The 25,357-nt window shown below is 48.4% G+C and overlaps 1 protein-coding gene across 2 annotated transcripts; it reads right to left on the reverse strand.

Moving 5' to 3' along the window:
- Nucleotides 1-12,244: 12,244 nt before the first annotated feature.
- SLC38A5 (solute carrier family 38 member 5) lies at nucleotides 12,245-23,579 on the reverse strand. 2 transcript variants are annotated; one of them, XM_054250873.2, is made up of 16 exons: nucleotides 23,498-23,579; nucleotides 22,080-22,144; nucleotides 21,918-21,993; nucleotides 21,163-21,278; nucleotides 21,000-21,073; nucleotides 20,371-20,463; nucleotides 20,156-20,234; nucleotides 16,854-16,936; nucleotides 16,177-16,235; nucleotides 15,951-16,088; nucleotides 15,663-15,742; nucleotides 14,622-14,722; nucleotides 14,286-14,401; nucleotides 13,373-13,517; nucleotides 13,180-13,283; nucleotides 12,245-12,698 (listed from the first exon to the last, which is right to left on the reverse strand). In XM_054250873.2, exons 2-16 carry the CDS (start codon nucleotides 22,130-22,132, stop codon nucleotides 12,597-12,599), a joined length of 1,419 nt encoding a protein of 472 aa, XP_054106848.1. In that variant the 5' UTR covers nucleotides 22,133-22,144; nucleotides 23,498-23,579; the 3' UTR covers nucleotides 12,245-12,596. The 2 variants fall into 2 exon arrangements, with proteins under 2 accessions (XP_054106848.1, XP_035144476.1); XM_035288585.3 differs by lacking the exon at nucleotides 23,498-23,579 and adding an exon at nucleotides 22,474-22,522.
- Between the last annotated feature and the right edge of the window lie 1,778 nt (nucleotides 23,580-25,357).

Genomic DNA, 25,357 nt, shown 5'->3' on the forward strand with positions numbered 1-25,357 from the left:
ATCACACCATGGCACCCCAGCCTGGACAACAGAGCGAGATTCCATCTCAAAACAAAAACAAAACAAAACCCTAGGATCAACAGAAAGAAATGCCTGGGTTAAGATAAAGGATTGTGGAGACCCAAGTTCTTATTTTCAGAGGAAGCATTCAGGTACTAGGTTTCAGAGAGAATAGGCTGTAATATGTTTCTTATCAGACTTAAAGTCTGTGTTCATGTTGATGCCAGAGAGGTATAATGAGTCACGTCTGGCCCCCACTTCCTGTCATGGCCTGAAACAGTCTCTCAGGTTCAATTTTAAAAGAGCCCTGGCTGAGGAGGAAGTCCATTCAGATGGTTGCAGGAGGCGGGGCGGGGGGTGCTTAGGATTTTATTTTTGGTTTGCAAGTCCTATAGGATAAAACTGCATAAATTTTAAGGAACAAGTCTCGTGCCTGATGTATGGATCACACAGAAAGATCACCAAACTGTCCAATGCCGTAACCAGAGACATTTGAACGACAAATCAGGATGAGAAGCTGATGTTTCCACACTGCAGACAGCTTTTCCCAAGATGTCAGAGTAAGTCTTCATATCATCATGAAACTCTTACCCCGCAATGTCTACATTTTTCACTTGACAGAACCTGACCCCCAAATCCTTTAATTCACCTAGTGGTCCCTTTTATAGAATTGGCACTCAGCTTTAATTCAACCCAGTCCTAAAATGCTACTCAAAGACTCCATCAGGTCTCATTCAGTTCCCACATGGTCTTTTGATTTGTTTAGCTGGTGGCCCCTAGGCTTGGGATCTTGGTTCAAAATCACTGTACAAACTAAATTTATTATACTATTGCTGATGACAGCTAGGTGTGGTGGTTCATGCCTGTAATTCCAGCACTTTGGGATGCCAAGGGGGGCGGATCATTTGAGGTCAGGAGTTTGAAACCAGGCTGGCCAACATGGTGAAACCCCATCTCTACCAAAAATACAAAGATTAGCCGGGTGTTGTGGTGTGCACCTGTAATCCCAGCTACTTGGGAGGCTGAGGCACAAGAATCACTTGTACGCAGGAGGTGGAGGTTGCAGTGAGCTGGGATCACACTACTGTACTCCAGCCTGGGTGACAGAGGGAGAATCCATCTCAGAAAAAAAAAAAGTCTAATAAATACAGTTAAGAAACTATCTTAAAACACAAAATCTCCATTTTTTAGACTGATTATTTAAAAGGTAAAGAAAAACAGATCAACGTGTTAAGAAAGCTTATTTCAAACATAGAGGAGCAGACTCACCCTGCTTCAGTCCACCCTTGGCACTACTGTTTCATTTTTAGAAAAACTGATAAACAATTTCATTTCAATCCCAATCAACCTGATCATATATAAGACTCCCTTTACAAGGCTCATCCTTCATAGACCCTCAACAACTTGCCTAGATGTTCCATCAATTTTTTACCCCCAGTCTTAGGTCTATAATTTTTCATTTTTATATATTCAACTCCAACCCAAGTAATAACCAAGCCCGAACCTGTTTAACTTCTGAGATCAGACAAGATTTGGTGCATTCAGGGTGGTATGGCCGTAGACTATTTTTTATATTAAAACAACTCATCATTTTATTTTAGGATAAAAATGTATTTATCAGCCAGGCACAGTGGCTCACGCCTGTAATTCCAGCACTTTGGAGCCCAAGGTGGGCGAATCGCCTGAAGTCAGGAGTTCAAGACCAGCCTGGCCAACATGGTGAAACCATGTCTCTACTAAATATACAAAAATTATGCTGGTGTGGTGGTGTGCGCCTGTAATTCCAGCCACTTGGGAGGCTGAGATAGGAGAATTGCTTGAACCCAGGAGGCGGAGGTTGCAGTGAGTCGATATCATGCCATTGCACTACAGCCTGGGCAACAAGAACAAAACTCTGTCTTAAAAACAAAAAAAAACAAACAAAAAAAAGATTTTTCTCTTCAGTAGGTAATCTTATTAAGGCGGTGACCCAAATTTTGGGTAAAGCAGTTTGAGTCCGTTACCAACATATTGAATTAGACAAAGAATAGTTAACTGAAAAATGTAACTGAATTATGGGAAGAGGCCCGAAAGATAAGAGGTATTCTAATAAGCTTCGTATACAGTTCTCTTGGTCTCAGTTCCTCATCATTGAAGATAAGAGTGTTGTCTTTTCATTTAGTGTAAGAAGGAGATTTTTTTACATGGGAATTTCATCTTTTGCTTTTAAGAAACCGTACAAAGGTCAGTGATTTTATTTATTTATTTATTTTGTATCTGCTGTTTTTCAAGTGTCTTTATTTTAATAGTATGCCAGAGTAGTTGAGGAGTTTTGGAAAAAGAGTTTTGCTTAAAGAAGAATAAAGGGGAAGTGGTATAGGAAGGAGAGGGGAAGACTTTGGAGAAGAAAGTCTCAGCTAAATTTAGACAGTATTTTGCAGTGAGGCAGTCTTTGAGTCTTGAATGTGTTTTGGTGCCTCAAGATACCAACTGAGATAGGAGTCCCATTTTGACAGTATTACTTTAGTTTAGTTTGAGGAAAACAGACTGCGTGAATGATCCCCATAATGTTGGCATGTATTATCAGCTGGCGTCCCAGAAAGAGGGAACTACGTTGAGATGCCTTTGAATTTTGAGAGCCTGTTTGTAAATAAATTAATCTAGGCGATTTCATTTAATGCCTAATACACAAATGTCAAATTCAACTCTAAGCATGCAAATGATTCAGAAAATAAAGTACAAACTTACCAGGAAGTATGATAAACCTTTTCTAACAGAAAAATCCTTGTAACCAGACCTCATAACCAGGAGGGAGAAAATCCGTCTTAATCAAGCGGTCTCTGGCTGGGTGCAGTGGCTCACGCCTGCAATCCTAGCACCTTGGGAGGCTGAGACAGGTGGATCACTTGAGCTCAGGAGTTCAAGACCAGCCTGGCTAATAGGGTGAAACTCCGTCTCTACTAAAAGATGCAAAAATTAGCCCAGCCTAGTGGCACACACCTACAATCCCAGCTATTTGGGAAGCCAATGAGTGAGAATCACTTGAGCCTGGAAGGCAAAGGTTGCCGTGAGCCCAGATCACACCACTGCACTGCAGCCTGGGCAACAGAGTCAGACCTTATCAAAAAAAAGAGAGAGAGAGAGAGGAAAAGAGAAAAGAGGAGGTTTCATAACTAGCAGAGAGAGAAAGACCCTTCCTAACAAATTCCCAAATAAAACTGAACTCACCCCCCCACCAAAAATGTAGTTTGATCCAAGAGACACTCACCATGGGGGAAAGAGGCAATCACAAAAGCAAAAGGCTCAAGTGGCCCAAGTGTACAGATCTCAAGCCTTTGTTCCAGGGTCATCAATCTCTCCAAGGTGAGTCTGCTTTGGACTCCCACTTCTGACATCACAAATATCAAAGTGAAAAACTATGGAGATGAATCTCTTCTTTTAATTACAATATTAAGGATGTTATTTGATGTTTTTTTTTCTTTTGGAGACAGAGTCTTGCTCTGTTGCCCTGGCTGGGGTAGAGTGATGCAATCTCAGCTCATTGCAACCTCTGCCTGGGTTCAAGCGATTCTCCTGCCTCAGCTTCCTGAGTAGCTGGGATCACAGGCATCTACCACCAAGCCCAGCTAACTTTTTCTATTTTAGTAGAGATGGGGTTTCACCATATTGGCCAGGCTGGTCTCAAACTCCTGACCTTGTGATCCATCTGCCTCGGCCTCCCAAAGTGCTGGGATTACAGGCATGAGCCACCGTACCTGGCCAGTTTATTTATTTATTTATTTATTATTTTTCTTCTTTTTTAACACCAACTCTGATTCTGGTCTAACATGGCCAGTTTTTTTTTTTTTTTAAAGACAGGATCTCACTCTGTGGCCCACCCTGGAGTGCAGTGGTACAGTCTCAGCTCACTGCAACCTCTGCCTTCCCAACTCAGCCTCTGGAATAGCTCTGGGATTACAGGCATGCACCACCACATCCAGCTAATTTTTTGTAGAAACAGGGTTTCACTACGTTGCCCAGGCTAGTCTCAAAGCTCTGGGCTCAAGCGATTTGCCGGCCTCAGTCTTCCACAGTGCTGGGATTACAGGCGTGAGAAATCCAATGTCAGTTTAATTATTTTTCCTCTGTAAGTAACCTGCTATTTCTCTCTGTTTTTAAAATATTTTTGTCTTCACAATTTTACATTTTACTGTTCGTGTGTGTGTGTGTGTGTACTATGAGCCCTTTAAATCTTAAGTCATTTGTCTAAATCTGAGAAATTCTCATTCATATAAGGCTACTATTAAATGTGTTTTGACATTTATTCTTCTATCCTCCCTATTAACTTTTCTTTCATTTACTTCATCTCTATCCATTACCGATTACTTTTATGAATTCTTTAGACTCATTTCCTCAGCTCAGTAATTGCTTTTTCAACAATACCTTTTTTAATATCCAACCTGTTCCACAGAATTATTTATTTAAGCAGTTAATGTTTTCATATCCAATCTATCCAATAGGTTTTCTTTTTATTTATTTATTTGAGACGGAGTCTTGCTCTGTCGCCCAGGCTGGAGTGCAGTGGCGTGACCTTGGCTCACTGCACCTCTGCCTCCTGAGTTCAAGCAATTCTCCTGCCTCAGCCTCCTGAGTTAGCTGGGATTGCAGGTGCATGCCACCACACCTGGCTAATTTTTTTATTTTTAGCAGGAACAGGGTTTCATCATGTTGGCCAGGGTGGTCTCAAACTCCTGACCTCAGGTGATCCGCCCATCTCAGCCTCCCAAAGTGCTGGGATTACAGGCTTGAGCCACCAGGCCCAGCCATTTTTTTTCTTTTTCTTTTTCTTTTTTTTGAAGATGGAATTTCACTCTTGTTGCCCAGGCTGGAATGCAATGGTGTGATCTCAGCTAACTGCAACCTCTGCCTCCCAGGTTCAAGTGGTTCTCCTGCCCCAGCCTCCTGAGTAGCTGGGATTGCAGGAGTGCACCCCCACCACGCCCAGCTAATTTTTTTTTTAATAGAGATGGGGTGTCACCATGTAGCCCAGGCTGGTCTTTCAAACTCCCGAACTCGGGTGATCCTCCTGCTTGGGCCTTCCATAGTGCTGGGATTGCAGGCATGAGCTACGGCACCCAGCCTAGCCAGTAGTTTTTCTGTATCACTCTTTGTTCCTGGGAAGATGCGTAAGCCCAGACACTCCACAAGAGTTGCAGGGTTTGTGGACTGATAGGTCTTAGGGTACAGAGCCTCTAGTGCTGAGCTGAGCCAATTCTTCTTTCCAGTCCCTAGCCTATGAGCCCCCAGAGAAGCTTCCAGGATTTCTGCCTTCCAGTGTGGAGGAAGTCTATGAGTGAGTGATATTTGTTGTAATTGCCTAGCCCAGAGGGCAGAGGGAGGGGTAGGAAAGGAATGCTCAGTTACTGGCCAGCTTCGATGAGACTGCACTTTTTCTAGGAGCTTTCCAACTCCACTATTCCTTAATGCTATCACGCCACTTTGAGTTAGCACTGGACCAGCCCTGCCAAGTGTCTGGTGTATAGTGTTTACAGAACAGGTAATAAGCCTTCCAGAAAACAGGGAGAAGAAAATAATGCAATTTAGAAAGCTCCACCTGGAGGCCAGGAGTGGTGGCTCGTGCCTGTAATCCCAGCACTTTGGGAGGCCGAGGCAGGTGGATCACTTGAGGTTAGGAGTTCAAGATCAGCCTGTCCAACATGGTGAAACCCCGTCTTTATTTTAAAAAAAAAGAAAGAAAGAAAACTCCACCTGAGCTTTTTTTATTTCAGACAAGACTCCATTTTATTTTAGAAGGCCTCCATCTGTGGCCTTCGGACTCTAAGCCACCTCATCCCCCAGTGGGGACCAAACCATCCAGGGTTTTGTTACTGGGAACTGTTCTGAATGCCAGCCACTTCTTCTCCTCTTCTGTGGCATCTGCAGGGTTGGGTTTAGGAAGGAAGCCAGCAGCTATTGCTGGTTCACCATCTTCTTCTGGAACCAGATATGCCTTTACATTTTAAAAGGAATTTGAAGTCATTACTAACAACAACTAATATATATATACCACTTAACCGCATGACAGTAAGTGCTTTGCATGTATTTACCCATTTAATCATAGCAATCAAATGAGTGAGACAATATAGTTATCCCCAGTTTACTCTTGAGTAGCCTGAGACACAGAAGGGTTATATGACTTACACAAGGTCACACAGCTTAATAAGTTGAGAAGCCAGAAACTGAACGTAAGCTGTGTGTCTCCAGAGTTTGTACTCTAAAATGCTAGGGTTAACAGGGCGCGGTGGCTCACGCTTGTAATCGCAGAACTTTGAGAGGCTGAGGTAGGAGGATTACTTAAGGACAAGAGTTCAAGATTAGCCTGGGCAACATAGCAAGACCTTATTTCTACCAAAAAAATTTTTTTTTTCAAATTAGCCAGGCATGGTGGTGCACGCCTGTAGTTCCAGCTACATGGGAGGCTGAGGCAGAAGGATCAATTGAGCTGAGGAGGCTAGGGCTACAGTGAGCTATGATTGTGCTATGGAACTCTAGCCCGGGAAATAGAGTGAGGCCTTGTCTAAAATAAAACAAAATAAAATGCTAGTGCTTCTAACCATTCTACCATTCTATCATTCATTAGCATCTGTATCCATTCCTTGAACAACAAAAGAAGTTCTCTTTTCTTTCCTGTCCCTCCTCCCATCTTCCATGTTTATAATACCTGGAATTTTAGTTCAAGACTATAATTTTTTAAATTTACAATCAAAAGTTTACACTTTTCAATAAATTTTACTATTTTTCTCCTCACCATTGCTTGTTGAAATCACCTCCTTCCTTTTAAATTTACTTTTCTCTTCTCATAGGACTGTATACCAATAATTATTTCTGAAGAGTATATGGGTCATGAATTTTCTAAAAAAATTTTTTGGCCTCATTCTGGATTATCCTGGCTGTATATAGATATCTAGGTTCAACTTTTTTTGCTTGTTTGTTTTTGTTTTGTTTTGAGACAGTGTCCAGCCCTGTCATCCAGGCTGGAATGCAGTGGCACAATCTTGGCTTACTGCAATCTCCACCTACTGGACTCAAGTTATTCTCCTGTCTCAGCCTCCCAAGTAGCTAGGACTACAAGCACGTGGCACCACACCTGGCTAATTTTTGTATTTTTTGTAGAGATGGGTTTTGCCTTGTTGTCCAGGCTGGTCTCCAACTTTTGAGCTCAAGCAATCCTCCCCTCTCAGCCTCCCAAAGTTCTGGGACTACAGGCATGAGGCAACATGTCTGGCCCAAAGTTATTTTTAATCAGCTGCTTGAAAAACTTCTCCATTCCATTCTCTCTTCTCTCTTTCTCTCTGGGATCTTTCAAGATTGTATCGTTATCCTAGAAATTTTACTCCTAGGGAGAGTGTGTGTGCACACGCACACGTGTGTGTGTGCACGCGTGCACACTTGTGTTAAGCAGGCTCAGAACTAGGTGGCTATTTTCAGTTTAAAGATTCATGTCTTTGTTCAGTTCAGAAAATTCTAGAACATTATTTCTTCAAGTACTGCCTTCTCTCCAGTCTATTTTTTTTTTTTTGAGATGGAGTTTTGCTCTGTCCCCAGGCTGGAGTGCAGTGGCACGACCTCAGCTCACTGCAACTTCCGCCTCCCAGGTTCAAGTGATTCTTGTGCATCAGCCTCCCAAGTAGCTGGCATTACAGGTGCCCACCACCACACCTGACTAATTTTTGTATTTTTGGTAGAGTCGGGGTTTCATCATATTGTCCAGGCTGGTCTGAAACTCCTGACATCAGGTAATCCACCTGCCCCAGCCTCCCAAAGTGCTAGGATTACAAGCGTGAGCCACCGTGCATGGCTTAGTCTTTCTATTATCTATGTCTGGAAAGTCTATTGGATGAACGTTGAAACTTCTGGAATCTAGTCTCCATTTCTTTTATTGTTTTCCTTTTATACTTTATATTTCTTAATCCTTTTTTGCTACACTGTGAAGTAGTGCCGTGCCTGAACACAGTTTTTCATTGGGTTGTTCCAGTTCCTATTATTGATATGCAAAAGCTGTTGTATATTAGAGATGGTTACGTTTAATTTGTTGCGGATGTGTCACCATTTTCCCCAACATTTGCCTTTTTAAACAGTTGTTTATGGTGTCTTTTGACTTAGATACTTTAATTTTTACATCTTTAAATATGTCAGATTCATTGTTCACAGCCTTGGTATAATGTCAGGAAGTGCCAACTCAAGATGTATTATACTGTAATATTTTCCTAAATTGTCATCTAGTTCTTTATGACCTCACATTTTCACATATAAGTCTCTGAATTTTTAGAATTTATTGTTTTATGTGGTTTAAAGTAAGGATTTAACGTTTAATTTTTCAAATGGATAGACACTTGTCAAGCAATCGTTTATTATTCAGCCCATCTTTTGGCCACTGTTTGGAAATGCATGCTGAAGTTTGCACATAAATTAGTCTGTTTCTTGACTTTCTATTTTGTTTCATTAATTAATCTGTTTCTAAGTGTACTCATTTTTGATTATTGCTGTAACAGATTGTCAATAGCTAAGACAACACTAGGCACTGTGGCTCATGCCTGTAATCCCAGCACTTTTGGAGGCCAAGACGGGAGGATTGCTTAAGGTCAGGAGATCGAGACCAGCCTGGCCAACTTGGTGAAACTCTGTCTCTCCTAAAAATACAAAAATTAGCTGGATGTGGTGGCAGGTGCCTGAAATCCCAGCTACTCGGGAGGCTGAGGCAGGAGAATGGCTTGAACCTGGGAGGCGGAGGTTGCAGTGAGCCGAGATCACCCCACTGAGCTTCAGCTTGGGGGACAAAAGTGAGACTCCATCTCAAAAAATATATCTATGTAGCTAGGACAATTTTTGAAAAAGAATAAGGTGGGAGGAACGTCTCTACCACATTTCAATACTTCTTATATAGCTACAGAAATCAAGACTGTGTAATATTGGGAGAAGAATATACACATAGATCACTGGAACAAAATAGAGAACCTTTTGTTGGATGTGGTGGCAGGTGCCTGAAATCCCAGCTACTCGGGAGGCTGAGGCAGGAGAATTGCCTGAACCCAGGAGGCGGAGGTTGAGGTGAGCCGAGATCACGCCATTGCACTCCAGCCTGGGTAACAAGAGTGAAACTCTGTCTCAAAAAAAAAAAAAGAAAAAGAAAAAGAAAAGAAAAGGAAGGATCATCTGCTTAGCAAATGGTGCTGGAGCAGTTGGATATCTATAGGCCAAAAAAAAAAAAAATGACCTTATCTTCATACCTTTATAAAAAAGAATAACTCAAGTAGATCATAGACTTAAATCTAAAATATAAAACTAAAAAATCTTGTACAAGAAAACATAGGAGAAACGTCTGAGATCTAGGGAACAGTAAATGGTCGAAAAGCATAATCCATAAGGAAAAAAAATAAATTAGATTTCATCCATTCTTAAACTTTTTCTCTGCAAGAAATCCTGTTTAAAGGATGAAAAAACAGGGTATGGACTGGGAGAAAATGTTTGCAGACCACATATCCAACAAAGCACTCACATCCAGAATCTATAATGGATATGTATAGTACTCTCAAAACTCAACGGTAGGGTAGGCGGGGCATGGTGCTCATACTTGTAATCCCAGTACTTTGGGAGGTCAAGGTGGACAGAGGGCAGATCCCTTGAGGCCAGGAGTTTGAGACCAGCCTGGGCAACATGGCAAAAAACCACCTCTACTAAAAATACAAAAATTAGGCATGATGGTGCGCACCTGTAATCCCAGCTACGCAGGAGGCTGAGGCATGAGCATCGCTTAAACCTGGAAGGCAGAGGTTGCAGTGAGCAAAGATCATTCCACTGCACTCCAGCCTGGGTATCAGAGTGAGACTCTGTCTTGAAAAAAAAAATCAAACAAATAATCCAATTCGAAAATGATCAAAAGATATAAACATACATTTCACTGAAGAAGAAATAAGCAAATAAGCACATGAAAAGATGTTCAACACTAATTTGCTTTACTAGATGCAAATTAAGACCACGATGAAGTATCACTACTCACTTATTGCAACAGCTAAAATGAAAGACATAGTGACAACACCAAATGCTAACAAGGATGCAGAGAAACTGGACATCTCGTAAAATGCTGCTGGGAAGGTAAAATCTTTCAGCCACTCTGGAAAACAGTTTGGTAATTTCTTATAAAACTAAACATGCAATGACCATACAATTCAACAATTGCACTTCAGAGAAATTAAAATTTATGCCCATCCAGAAACTTGTCCATAATTGTTCATAGCAGCTTTACTTGTAATAGCCAAAAGCTGGAATAATCAATATTTTCTACAATAAATGAATGGTCAAACTGTGGTACATCCATACTGTGGAATACTACTCAGTAATAAAAATGAACTATTGACACACAAATACTAACATCTTGGATGAATCTCCAGGGAATTACGCGGAGTGAAATAAGTCTCTAAAATGTTATATACTATAATATTTTATTTATATAGCATTCTAGAAAAAACAAAATTGTAGAAATGAAAAGCAGATGAGTGGTTACCAGGGGTTAGGGATGGTGAATGGGAGGAGAGTATTATTAAAACTGAGTAGCACCAGGGATAGCATTGTGGTGATGGAAATGTTCTGTACTTTTTTTGAACCCCAAGACAGTCTCTGTCTCCCAGGCTGGAGTGCAGTTGCGTGATCTTGGCTCACTGCAACCTCTGCCTCCCAGGTTTAGGTGATTCTCCTGTTTGAGCCTCCCATGTAGCTGGGATTACAGGTCAGAGGTCAGCTAACTTTTTGGAAAAGGGCCAGAGAGCCAATAGCTCAGGCTTTGCAGGCCGTATGGTCTCTGTTGCGACTCCTCAGCCCTGCACAAGAAGGCCATAAACAATATGTAAATGAAGAAGACACTGTAAATGATATGTAAATAATTTACAGGCACTGAAATTGATATGTAAATGATTTAGACACTGAAAGTTGAATTTCATATAATTTCCAACTGTCACAGAATATTATTTCTTTTAATAATTTTTTTCCTTTTTTTTCCTTTTTTTTTGAGACAGAGGCTGGAGTGCAGTGGTATGATTTTGGCTCGCTGCAACCTCTACCTCCCGGGTTCAAGCAATTCTCCTGCCTCAGCCTCCTGAGCAGCTGAGATTACAGGCATGTGTCACCATGCCTGGCTGATTTTTGTATTTTTAGTAGAAATGGGGTTTCAGCATGTGAGCCAGGCTGGTCTAGAATTCCTGATGTCAGGCGATCTGCCTGCCTCAGCCTCCCAAAGTGCTGGGATTACAGGCGTGAGCCACGGCGCCCAGCCCCTTTTCTTTTTAAGACAGAATCTCACTCTGTCACTAAGGCTAGAGTCCAGCGGCGTGATCATGGCTCACTACAGCCTCAGTCTCCTGGGCTCAAGCAATCCTCCCACCTCAGCCTCCCACGTAGCTGGGACTACAGGCATACGCTACCACACCCGGCTATTTCTTTTAATATTTTTTTGTAGAGATGGGGACTTGCCATGTTGCCCAGTCTGGTCTCAAATGACCGTCCGGCCTCAGCCTTCCAAAGTGCTGGTGATTACATGCATGAGCTGCCGTGCTGGGTCCACCTTTTTTCAATCATTTGGAAATATGAAAGCCAGTCTTAGTTCAAGGGCCATACTTAAATAGACAGCAGGCTAGATTTGCCCAATCTTGTGCCAGAACATCAACTCCAGGGCACTGTTGTCTGCTTCATTCACTGCTATATCCCCAGCACCTAGAACAGTGCCTGGCACCCAGTAGGCTTTCAGTAGATGTTTACTGAGTGAATGACTGAATTTTTTTTGTATGTGTGAGATGGAGTCTCACTGCATTGCCCAGGCTGGAGTACAGTGGCACGATCTTGGCTCACTGCAACCTCTGCCTCCCAGGTTCAAGCAATTCTCCTACCTCAGCCTCCCAAGTAGCTGGGACTATAGGCGCACACCACCTCGTCCAGCTAATTTTAGTATTTTTTAGTAGAGACCAGGTTTTGCCACGGACAGGTTGGTCTCGAACTTGTGACTTCAAGTGATCTGCCTGCCTTGACTTCCCAAAGGGCTGGGATTACAAGCGTGTGTCACTGCTCCTGGCCAAGTGAGTGATATGTGAAGTTGAGTAGCAGGTTACTGGAAAAGTGAAGGGAGTGAGCGCATGAGCAGACACTGTCCTACTCGCAGGGTTTCAGTGTGCTCCAGCCTGGACTCCAGCAGGCTCCACCAACGAGTCTCAAGAGAAAGATCAGAAGGCTGAGTCCAGAGTTGTATCTCAACATCTTTATTTTTCCGCTTTGGCCCAAGGGTAATCCTGACAAATGGCTTCAGCCAGGAGGAGGCAGAGAGGACTGGGCTAGGCAAAGGCTCTGCCAGGACCTGGCTTCCTCCTCTTCTTCTTCCTCCTCCTCCTCTTGTGGGGTTGGGGTTGGGATTAGGGCCATGATCGATGCTTGGCATCCCTGGGGAGGAGGGAAGTGGGCCAGTCTGCAGCCTCTGCTGTCCCCCACCTCTGACAACCACATTCATGGGAACCAGCCATCTCCACCGAGGGACCCTAGGGAGCGGCCCCGGCCCCTCCATGTGCATGCGCACGAGGACCCGGGCCAGCAGGGCCTGGTCAGTGTCCAGACATGCGGCTCTGGCCTGTGGCCCAGTTGGCGAACATAAAGCCTAGACTGACAGCCATGAAGAGGACTCCCAGGACTCCAAAGCACAGGGCCTGTGGGCCAGAGAGACAAGATGGGGCCAGTTGAGACACCTCACCCAAATGCCTTCTGAGAATGTTCTCAAGTCTTCCACCTCCTTCAGAGAGTGCTCTATCCATTCCTGACCCTCCTCTGTGTGCCCTCTCCTTCCTTACAACTAGCCCCTTCCTGTGAGTCCTCCTTCCATCTTCCCAGAACCCATGAGAGAGTACATTCCTCCATCCTTCTTCTTGAAAGTGCTCCAAGCTCTCTTCCCAATAGTGCTCCTTCCATCTGTCTGGAGAATCCTCCCTCGATGCCAGCCCCTGTTTGAGTGCTCCCTGTCTTCCCAGACCCTGCTGGTGCTGTCTCCTCTGCCCCTTCCTAAGACAATCACCTTCATTCTTCCAGACCATTCTTTCAGATGCTCTCCCAGCCTCTCCTCTGCATGTCCCTTTCACCTCCAGCCATCTTTGAGTGCTCCCTCTCTCCCCAGCTCTGCCCTGGAATGCTTACCTGGATCTTGGGCCAGGATAAGAAAGGCTCCACCTCAGAGGGTACAATGCGGAGGTAGAAGATGCTGGGGAGGATGAAGATGAGGCTGGGGGCTGAGGTGGACCCTGGAGGACAAGCAGGAACAAGAGTCAACCTGGCTTGGATACAAGGCCCATATTAGATGGAGTATAGGACTGGGGTGACAGATACTGACCGATAACTCCAAAGATATCCCGGATGGTCGGCACACAGATGACAAGGACATTGACCAAAACAAGCAGGATCAGAGCTATGGCCACATGTCGCAGCCAGCTGAAGGCCTTGCCTGGGAAAAGCAGCTGCTGCAGGGCCCGGCGGATCTGTGGCCAGAGTAGGATGGGACAGAAGTCAGGACCCAAGTGCTGCTCCCTTCCAAGTGATCATCTGTTTTTAGCTCCACCCTCTGTCTTCGATCCCTGATTTCCCCTCCCTCTGACTATCTATGGCTCCACCCTGCCTAACCCAGCATCTGTGTCTCCATCTTCTGAACGGGCTTCCTGCTTCCATCCTCTGACAATCCACGTCTCTTCCTTCTGTCTGAACACCCATCGGCACTTCCACCCATTCTCTGAAATCCCTGCCTCCTCCTCTAGCTGACCATCTTTGTCTCCTCTTCTGTCTGACCATCTACCCATCCTTCTACCCTGTCTGAGCTCCCTGCCTCTCTCCATCTGACCTCTGCTTCCATCCTCTGTCTAATTATTTCCACCTCCCCATCTCAGAGCCTTGTCCCTCCTACATCCCACCACTTCAGCCTCCACCCTTTCTCTGTCCATCCCTGTTTCTTCATTCTACCCTCCAACTGACCCTTCCTGCCTCCCTCTTCTGTCTAGCCATCCATCTGTGCCTCCTCCCTCCAACTGAGTACGCTGTACCCTGACCCTCTCTTTCCTGCTATGTCCTCCCGCTTCTGTCTGACCATCAATTTTTGCCGTCTCTGTCCATCTGACAATGCTGCCCTTTCCTGTCTGTCCATCCTTACCTCCTTCATCCATCCATCCATCCACTCCTGTCTGCAGCCTCCACCCACACATCCTATGCCCTCTACCCATCCATCCATGTCCCTCTGCCCCATGGGCCCCACGCACAGGGAACAGCACAACTGGCACAGTGAGAGTCACAGCGAGCAGCACGGCCAGGCGCACGCAGAGGATGAGCGGGTCCTTCTGGCTGTACATGTGCAGCATCTCTGCCTCCACGCTGCCTGGGCCATGGGACAGGGGATGTGGGATGCAAGATGTGGCAAGAGTACCAGGACCAATGCCCCAGAAACCCATACATACATGCACAGTGACAAAATCCACACAAGTGAAGCACACCTTCCCTTTGGAAACTGGCAGGTCATGGTCACGGAAGGAAAGGGCTCAGAGGCTCCCGCCCTAGGCCTTCCCCCTCCCCCCAGCCCTACCCCCAGCCCCACTCACTGTAGAAGGTGAGGTATCCAAAGGTCGCTGTGAGCCCATACATACAGAACATTGACCCAATAGACACATTGGCCACAGCCTGCATCCTGCGCTGGGAGGGCCTGAAGTGTAGAGGTTGTGCAACTGTCATGCCCAGACTCTGGGACTTGGCCCAGGTCTCTCAAAGCCAGCCTCCACCCTCCAGAGTCCCCTTCTCCCAGACTGACATTCAGCTGGTACACATGGGGACACCCACCTCTGTCTCCCCTGTGACTAGCCAAAACCCCCTCTCTGACCGTCCATATCTCGCCCCATATGACCATCTCTGCCTCTGCTCTGCATTTGACTGCTACTGCCTCTTCCTTTTTTTATTTTTGAGACAAAGTCTCTCTCTTGTTGCCCAGGCTGGAGTACAATGGCGCAATCTCAGCTCACCGCAACCTTCAACTCCCAGGTTCAAGCTATTCTCCTGCCTCAGCCTCCCGAGTAGCTGGGATTACAGGCATGCACCACCACGCCCGGCTAATTTTTTGTAATTTTAGTAGAGACGGGGTTTCTCTATGTTGGTCAGGCTCTCAAACTCCCAACCTCAGGTGATCCACCCGCCTCGGCCTCCCAAAGTGCTGGGATTACAAGCGTGAGCCTGCGCCCAGCCTGTCACTGACTCTTCCATTTGACCATCCATGCTGTCCCTCTGTCTGATCATTCACACAAACTCCATCATACCATCCCTGCCTCCTCCTCTGTCTGTCTGTACCTCCCCATCCCCATATCAGCAGCCATGCATATCAGTCCCTCCATCTGATCATCTGATCTCTGCTTCCCAACTCTGTCCATCCACATTTGTGCTTGATATTAAAACAGGAGAATACTTAAGTCCTGATCAGCAAACAGTCACTACCCTGAGTTCCCCAAGACCTCATGGCCATCCCAAACTCTTCCCATGGCACAACCTAGCTTATGCCAAGCTACAGCCCCAGGACTACTGGAGGGAGTGTCAGACATTCTGGTTACCGCTGCACCTGCTCCCCAACATGCAGGCCCAGTTGCCTGCCCACTCACCGGCAGAGCTCCGTATAGATGGGCAGCACCTCAGGGTGGCAGACGAAGGCAAAAGCCATGATGGGAACTGTGTAAGACATCTAGGGAATACCAGAATACCTGGGATTAGAGCCCACAGTGGTCCATCCCCTTCTCCCCATCCCCCTTCCACCCCGTCATCGCCCTCCATATCAGACACACAGAAGCTCCCAATGTCCAATATCCAGCTCCACTCTGAGCAGGATGCTCCATATGACAGAACCAGAGGGCCTGAGCATGCTGCAACCTCCTACACGCCTGCACACATACCTGTGAGTCAACTGTGAACATCTGGGCCTCACAGCTGCTGTTGAGCCCTTGGTTGGGGAGTCCCACAGGAGCCTCACTCTCCATTGCTGTTTCGTTGCGGCCTATAGCACAGCCAAGCTGGAACTTCTTGTAGATGACCTAAAGATGGGGGCAGCAGAGAAGCCAGGTCATGGGGGAGGCTATGTTCCAATGTCCCAAACTCTCTCCCCGCTTCTCTGTGACTCACCGAAACAAGGAAAAACAGCATGCAGGTCAGGGACAGACCACTGGTGTACCCCAAGTAGCCTAAGAGGGGCAAAACAGAGTCTCAGAAATCGACCCAGTGTAGTGGCTCATGCCTGTAATCCCAGCACTTTGGGAGGCTGAGGCAGGTGGATCACCTGAGATAAGGAGTTCAAGACCAGCCTGGCCAACATGGCAAAACACCGTCTCTACTAAAAATACAAAAATTAGCTGGGTGTGTTGGCACATGCCTGTAGTCCCAGCTACTAGGAGGACTGAGGCAGGAAAATTGCTTGAACCCAGTAGGTGGAGGTTTCAGTGAGCCGACATAGCACCACTGCACTCCAGCCTGGTGACAGAACGAGACTCTGTCTCAAAAACAACAACAACAACAACAACAAAAAGAAATCAATGGACCCCCCCGCAAAGTGAACTCCAAACACCTAGTCTGGCCTTCAATGTCTGCCCACCCCAATTACCTTTGCATAAGCTTCTACTTCCACCCACAAAAGCCTCCCCTCCATAGCAAACCATAGCAAACTCCTACTAATCTGTTAAAGCCCACATCATATAAGCTCTCTTCTGGTGTTCTGCAGCCCTGGACAATGAATGGGGGTTTTCTCAGTCTGGCTCCTTCTGTCTAATCCCACTATCCAATGTCCAACCCAGGGAGCCTCTTACCCAAGTGTTTCATGAGGGCCAGGGGCAGGATGATTAACACACTGACAATGATGATGAGGAGGTTCCCCTTCAAGAACCAGTCCCTAGAAAGACAGGAAGATACAGTGCCTAGCTGCCAGCCAAAGGAAACTGTCAGGCAGACACTCACAGAAGACAGCCGGCCAGACAGCTTTCTGCCCTAAGTCAGGAGAGTTAAGCTGACAACCTCAGCTGTGAGAAGTCATTCAGGTGGTTACAGTGACAAATGGCACAATAGGGTTGACAAAAACAGGCTGACTATGAGATTGTCAGATACGGTCGGTGGGACACAACTAAAAACACATACTCAGCTGGACAAAACTTGCCATCAGACTTCACAAGTGGATGTACAACCAGATGGTCAAACAACCCAAATCGGTCAGACTCAATGTGAAATTCAGTCCAGGCCAGGTGCAGTGGCTCACGCCTGTAATCCCAGCACTTTGTGAGGCTGAGGCAGGCGGATCACCTGAGGTCAGGAGTTCAATACCAGCCTTGCCAACATGGTGAAACCCCATTTCTACAAAAATATAAAAAATCAGCCTGGTGTGGTAGCATGTGCCTGCAATCCCAGCTACTCAAGAGGCTGAGGCAGGAGAATCACTTTAACCCAGGAGGTGGAGGTTGCAGTGAGCCAACATCGCACCATTGCACTGCAGCCTGGGAGACAGATCGAGATGCTGTCTCAAAAGAGAAAGAAAGAGAGAGAGAGAGAGAGAGAGAGAGATAGAAAGAAAAAGTAAAAGAAAGAAAGAGAGAGAGAAAGAAAGAGAAAGAAAGAAAGAAAGAAAGAAAGAAAGAAAAAGAAAGAAAGAAAGAAAGAAGGAAAGAAAGAAAGAAGGAAGGAAGGAAGGAAAGAAAGAAAGAAAGAAAGAAAGAAAGAAAGAAAGAAAGAAAGAAAGAAAGAAAGAAGAAAGAAAGAAAGGAGAAAATCATGGCCGGGTACAGTGGCTCAGGCCTGTCATCTCAGCACTTTGGGAGGCTAAGGCAGGAGTATCACCAGGTCAGGAGTTCAAGACTAGTCTGGCCAATATGACAAAACCCGTGTCTACCAAAAATACAAAAATTAGCTGGACATGGTGGTGCATGTCTGTAATCCCAGCTACTCAGGAGGCTGAGGCAGGAGAATTGCTTGAACCAGGTCTCGGGAGGTGGAGGTTGCAGTGAGCCGAGATCGTGCCACTGCACTGCAGCCTGGGCTACAGAGCAAGACTCCGTCTCAAAAAAAGGAAAGAAAAGAAAAGAAAGGAAAATCAGTCCAATACAAGGTGCCAGACACAAAGAAAGTGAGTCATGATCGTGGTATGTTTGACAGGTAGAGCAATAATAGTCTGATGATCCGGTAGACAAGCCATGATGCAGAGTCAATCAAAAAGTCAGAAACACATGCTTGTTTGAACAGCTCAAGATTTGTTGGATGCCTGAAACTATGCCTGTGGACTGATTTGGCCGTACAGCCAAAGAAAGAATGAAATAGAAATGAAATCAACCAGCTGGCCAAACTGTTAGAACCAAGCTCTGAGAAAGGGTGGAATCTGCACAGATGTTGGAGGAAGGTGACCAGACAAGAGTCAGTTAAGACAGAATCAGCTAAACAACTGGTCACGCATTCAAAAGAACTTGATTGAATGCCTGTGTTTTAGGCATTCACACAGTCTCTTTCTATCTCAAACACAGTTACACAGAAATAAACCAATGGGAGCTAACTAATAATGACACATCTGTGGTCACATTATCAGCTACCTAGTGTTCTCAGAATCAAGCCAAAGATCTGAAAGGATACACACAAACAATAAAAGTCAAGCACTCAGTTAAAATTGTCAGACTGGCCGGGCGCAGTGGCTCACACTTGTAATCCCAGCAACTCGGGAGGCTGAGGTGGGCTGATCACCTGAGGTCAGGAGTTCAAGATGAGCCTGGCCAACATGGCAAAACCCCGTCTCTACTAAAAATACAAAAATTAACCAGGCGTGGTGGCAGGCACCTGTACTCCCAGCCACTTGGGAGGCTGAGGTGGAAGGGTCGCTTGAACCTCGAATGTGGAGCTGGCAGTGAGCCGAGATGGCACCACTTCACTCCAGCCTGGGCAACAGAGTAAGACTCTGTCTCAAAAAAATAAAATAAAATAATTAGCTGGGCACGGTGGTACACACCTATAATTCCATCTACTCAGGAGGCTGAGGCAGGAGAATCACTTGAACCCGGGAGGCAGAAGTTATAGTGAGCCAAGATCATGCCACTGCACTCCAGCCTGGGCCACAGAGTGAGACTTCGTCGAAAAAAAAAAACCTGTCAGACTGACACAGAGACCAACTAACCCAGAGTCAGAGTGACAAAACCAGAGACACATCTACACACTATGCAAAGTCCATGGGACCAGAGGCAGAGTTAGCCACTGGACACACAAAGCTGTGCATAAAACACACACACAGAGCTACACACGTGCAGCTGGAGCACAAGCACTGCAGCATACTGTGCATACACACTAGCCCTGCTGGAGTCCCATCGTGCACACACCCCCACACAGACTGAGCCAGCGCAGTGGATCCAGACTCACACACAATCAGCTGGATACATAATCAGAACAGCCCAGCATACATGGTTGCAACCATAATACAGAGGACACATCATCAGTCAGGAATCACACACACACACACACACACACAGCAAAGAGAATTTACCAGAACAGCCACCAAATCAGAGATGGAGTTGGCTGGACACATAGAGTCAGAGTGAGTCACACATAGTTGGTACCATAGTATATGTTGGAGTCAGCGATCGTACACTTGTAGCTAGACAGATTCAGCCAAATGAACCTACAATCAAGCTCAATCAGCTGGATGGGGAAGTCAGAGTGACCAAGTGTCAGACACGTATGGTTGGAATCACAGTATACAGGTCACAGCTGTAGTCAATTACAGAGCCAGCCTGAGAGAATCAGCCAGGATGGCAGACACGGAGTCAAACCCACAGGCAGAGTCTGAGTCCACCGGCTATGTACATTCACACACACGTGGTCAGCAGCAGAGTAAACTGGACGTAAAGAGTCAGCCTCCAGCCAGAAGCAGCCAGAATGAGACACAAAATCAGCACACGGTCAACTAGACTCCTGTGGTCAGAGCAACAGTCATGCAGAGGAATCAGTCTGACCCAAGTGGCCTGCCCAGCCATCTCAAACTGGAACATCTGGGAGCCAGCTGCACACACAGCACTGAAGATACTGGCCGGGCCTCGCAGGCAGAGTCAAGGGGCTGCAGGCCAGCCAAGGGGTGTTGCTCACTCACCCCTCGGGGTCCATGTACAGGAAGGTGCCGATAACCAGGGGGAGCTCAGATTTGATGATGAACAGGTAACTGGACATGGCTGGTGCAGGTGGGGGAGGTATAAGTAGAAGGATTCTCGTCATGTCCCCACCCCATCTTCCCCAGCCCAGCCTAGGGAAGCCCACCTCACTCCACCCTCTCCCCGCAAGCGGACGTCCACCTCCCAGAGTCCTCACCCCCAACATTGTGCAGGCAGATGACCGCGGCCACCACTACCTTCCCCGCAGGCCCGAATGCCCTCTGTCCCAGCTGCTCATAGGCTCGGATGCCTAGCGGGGGAAGGCAGGAACAGGTTGTAGGTCCAGGAGACCAGGCTAGGGGTGCAGGCCAGAGGGCCTGGGAGCTGGGGAGCTGGGGCTTAGGGGAACCAGGTTTGACTGATGGAGGCTGGAGGTGGGGGGTAAGCAGTTGGGGTTGAGTTTGGGGGCAGAGTCTGGGAGGTGGGATCTGAGGCCAGGGAAATGGATGAAGGCTGGAGTTGAGAGTAAGGGATCTCTGGGCCAGACTATGGACTGGGACCATGGTGGGAGCTGGGGAACCGGGTGCTGAGATGTGGGGGGTCTCGAGGTTGTGGGGCTGGCTTCCAGGTTAAAGGGGGTCTGGTTACTGAGGGGTGGGGTGAGAAGTGGAGTATAGTCATCTGGGGTTGGATTCTGGGGTGCTGGGTCCGGGATCTGGGGTCTGCAGTCAAGGAATTGGGTTTGGGGTCTGGGGTCCAAGGTCTGGGTTGAGCTCTGAATGTGAGTCCAGAGTCTGGGGTCCAAAGGGGTGTTGTGGGGACTGGGATGCAGGCTCTGAGTCTCACCTACAATACCAGCGCAGGTCAGCAGGAGGTGGATGGAGTAGGACGACAGAAGAGCAATGCACAGCAGCAGGGCCCTGCAGCAGGTGGCACAGCTCAGACCTGGCCACAGGCCTCCCACCCGCCCCGCAACACCACTGGTCCCGCAGGCCACCTATGGACTCACAGGAAGAAGATGACCCCTGTGTGGGCCATGGCGTAGGCCAGCCCCAGGATGCCGCTGCCCATGATGGCGTTGCTAAGGTTGAACACTGACATTCCAAACGATGTCTTCCCCTCGAACTACACGCAAGGAGCAAAGCCCGGGCACACACTGGGAGGGGGCACCGGGTAGGAGACCAATGCCAGGGCCAGGGAAAGACTGGAGAAGAAGCAAGCGGGGTGGAGAGAAGCTGGGGTGGAGAGAAGCCGGGGTGGAGAGAAGTCAAGGAGAGACCATCTGAGGACGGAAGAGGCTAGCAGGGAAGAAGAGTTGAAGATGGAAGAGGCTGCGAAGAGAAGAGCTGAGAAGGGGGAAACTAGGACAAACTTTGGAGGGAGCCACTGGAAGTGGATAGAGAGGACCAGGGGAGGGTGAAGCAGCCACCAGAGGCAAAACAACTGGTGAGGGGAGACGCTGGGAATGGGGATGGGTTGAGGATGGGGAGTGCTGGAGGAGGAAGAATAGGGGGAGGGAAGCAGCTGGGGAGGGCAGCCACTGGGCGGCGGGTGCAGAGAAGCAAGGCCAGGGAGAGAGCTAGAAAGGGCATATCTGGGGGAAAGGAGTATTTGGAGAGGGGAGGACCGAGGAGTGTGTAGCTGTGGTGGGGAGATAGCTGGGCAGGGGAACAGCAGGGAGGAGGAGTGGGGAAGAGGGAGCAGAGCAGGGAGGAGATTAGCTGGGGAAGGTGCCACTGGACCAGATCCTGTGGGGCCACTCACATCCATGAACTGGACTGGTTTGCTCCCAGGAGCAGGACCACGACTGGCCAGGAAGCCTTCACGTTCCTGCCTGTAGCTGGATAGAGCAGGGAAATGGAAGCTGATAAAAGGGTAACCCTGACCCCTGACCCCTGAGCCCACCTCCTTGGACCCCTGACTCACCCCACAGCATCTGAAGGGAGGGCTCCATTCATCTTTGGATCCTGCAGTTCCATCCTATTGGGGTGCTGCAAAGTGAGGGGAGCTGAAGAAGGGGGGAGGGGAGCCCCATAGAGACCCACAGACAGAAAGAGGGAGAAAAGGATGGGGCAGGGGAGCAGGAACAGACAGGGATAGAAATGGAAGCAGGCCAACAGAGAAAGAGATGAGAGAGAATGAAGAATCAGAGGAGAGAAGCCAACATTACTCAGAGAGACACAGAAAAAAGAAGCCAGCAAGAGAGAAATAGTGGGGGTGAGACAGACAGAAAGCTCCAGAGAGAGTCAGACCCCAGGGCAGATGAGCCGACCGACCACGTGGAGAAAGGATAGCTTCTCCTCCCAGACCCCAGACTCACACACGCTGTCTCTCTTGCAGTCTGTATCTTTCATTCCCCGGTCCTCCGCGCCCTCCCCCCACTTCCCTCCACCCTCACCGCGTGGCCAGGCGGCTCACTCCTTGCAGGGACACGTGTCGGCCGGTTGCCCCACCCCTCCTAATGCCCTCACCCCCCTCCTTCCCGCCTGGGCCCCCAAGCCCGAGCCCAGAGCTGATGCAACCTGTTGAGTGAGCTGGGGGTGGGGGGCAGACTCAGAGACCCCTGCCCCAGATGCTGCAAACTGCTCTCTGCCACAACTCTGAATATCCTCACTAGAAACCAAAGACAAGGCCCCAAACTGAGCCCCTTCCCAGGGATAGAAATGACCCAGGGACTCCCATTTAACTCCCTTCTAGGGGCTAGAGGTATTTTCCAAGGCCCCTAGCAAGTCTTAAACACTCATCTTCTGACAGCAGTCAATTTGGAGACGCTTCCAGACTTGAGAAACTTCCTGGGCGTGGGGTGTCTCAGGAACCTGGCCGGAGCCTCCATTTCCCCCCCGGAGGAAGAGCTGTCTATGAGACCTTCATCAAAGTCCCCCTCCCATGGCCTAACGAGTTTCCTGGGGTGCAGGAGCCTCTGCCATCCCCACCGGAGTCTGGAGCCCTGTCTTACGGGTAGAGCATCTCTGGAGAAACCCCAGCCCCACGCTTACTCCCTGGGAAGGAGGTATCTCGGAAACCCCCATTCAAGGTCCACGTTAGAGCTCAAACTGGCTCAGGAAATCCTTTCCCCAAGTCTTGAATCCCATTCCTGGGACAGGGAGGGATCTCAAGGAGTCCCATCCCCTGCCACCAGCACCCTCTGGGGCCTCCCACCTACACCTGAATTCACTTCCTGGGATCGAGGTGCCAAATGGACCCCCCCGCCACCGCCATGCCATTCTCCACAAGTGCTAAAATTTCTCCAAGGAACCCCAAGTCCCCTCCCAGGACCCCTACTCAGATCTCAGGGCCCCCAGGAACACCATCCCCGCAGAAGCCCACGCTCCCTCCTCACCCACCTGCTCCTCTCAGCTCCTGAAGTGGCGGCAACTCAGACTTGGGTTCGGGGACCCTCTCGGCTGACTCAGCTCCTGCTCTGGCGCGGTACTTTTTTTTTTTTTTCTGAGAAGAAATGTTAATTTTAATTTCGCTTCCCTCCTTCTGGCCCTGGGCGGGGGAAGAGGTGGAGAAGGGGCGCCCCCTATCTGGACCCACTTGGAGGGAAACAGAGGTTTGTTTGTGTCGTGGTGGCAGGGAAAATTGCCTGAAAGATTGAGGGCGTAGACCCACAGCTAGAGAGAGTGACAGGCAGACAGAGGGGATGGACTCACAGAGCAGACGAGCAGACAGAGGGCAGAATGGGATGGGTGGCAGAAAGAGGTTCAGAGAGGAGGAGTCAGACAGAGTAGGAGAAACGAAGTTACAAAGAGAGATAAGCAGGCACGAGAAACAGCACAGGAACAGACAGACCACAGAAGGGACAGAAAGACAGATGGGAAGGAGGAGGGGACGCTGGGGGAGCTTGGTAGACAGGCAGAGGGCAGCTGCAGGGAGAAAGGGACCCACAGGCGGACTCAGAAACAGACAGGTAGGTAGGGATAGGCTCGTGCAAACACCTGCAGAAAGGCAACAGGCAGTGAGGCCCAGTCAGAGACAGGAGACACGGGCTGGCAGAGAGGTGGGGGACAGAGCCAGACAGATCCCCAAACAGAGGGTAGGGCCAGACACACCAGCTCAGAGAGAGACGAAGGGACAGAGAGAGTGACTGAGGCAGAGAGACACCTGGAGGGGACATTAAGAGAAGAGGCAGAGAGAGGCAGATTCAGGCACAGAGGCCTGGGGACAGCAGGGGACAGGTGCAGGCGTAGCAGCCAGGCTCTTCTAGGCAGACCTCAGGCAGACAGCCTAGTCACGAGAGGACCCTAGATCTTGGGGGCCCCCAGAGGGAGGCAAGGAGGGCATTTGTGGCTGGGTGGGGAATGTGGACTGTGAACTCACACTGTCTGCAAACTGGGCGGGCACTGTAGTCCTGGACCCCACCCCAAGCATGGGGTGGGGCTTATCCAAGCCCTGAGAAGTCCCACTATCTGTCTGTCCGTCTGTCTTCTATGGGAGTCCATCTGTTCACTCCCTTCCAGGCATGTGACAGGCATGCCTGTCCAAGACAACGCACGTGTCCACTACAGGATGTCAGGCAGGGTGGACTTGGGGTCTGGGCCCACCTCGACTGGGCTGCTTGAAGCCCAGATGGACAAGAGGCCTCCGTCTGGGCCCCTTGCCCGCCTGCCCACCCCCCACAGGGAACACAGAATTCCCGGAAAGGCCAGGAGCTGGCTGGGGCTTCAAAGCTGGCCTAGATGCCCTCACCCCACCCGAAGTTGGAGGAGGACAAGGGATGGGGCGTTTACTTCCCCACAGCAGGAGAGAGAGAGACTCCTGCACACTCAGGGATCGCAACGACACAACAGGCCCAATCACAGTCTCATCGAGGGGCTCAGATACGGGGGCCGACTCACCATCACTCACAGAGGTGCGCAAAGACTCACAGCCACACACAGAGAATAAAGACTGACAGACATGAACACACACAGACTCACCACTGCACATGAAGAGCACAGGCTCATGGGACAGTCCCACACGCGGCCACACAGAGTGACGATAGATAATCTTACAGCTAACAACACCCACAGGCTCAGAGCCACTCACAGAGAGCACAGCTAACACAGGGATAGGCTCATGCAGGTTTCCAGACACTCTAGATTCCTGCTCAGCATCACCCGTGGACCCACAGCCATGCCAAAGACAACCAACAGGCAAATCACACACACAGACTCACAGCCGCACACAGACGATTACACACAGCCGATGACATCGCTCAT

Source organism: Callithrix jacchus, chromosome X (genome assembly GCF_049354715.1).
Source record: "Callithrix jacchus isolate 240 chromosome X, calJac240_pri, whole genome shotgun sequence".
Taxonomy (NCBI): Eukaryota; Metazoa; Chordata; class Mammalia; order Primates; family Cebidae; genus Callithrix; species Callithrix jacchus.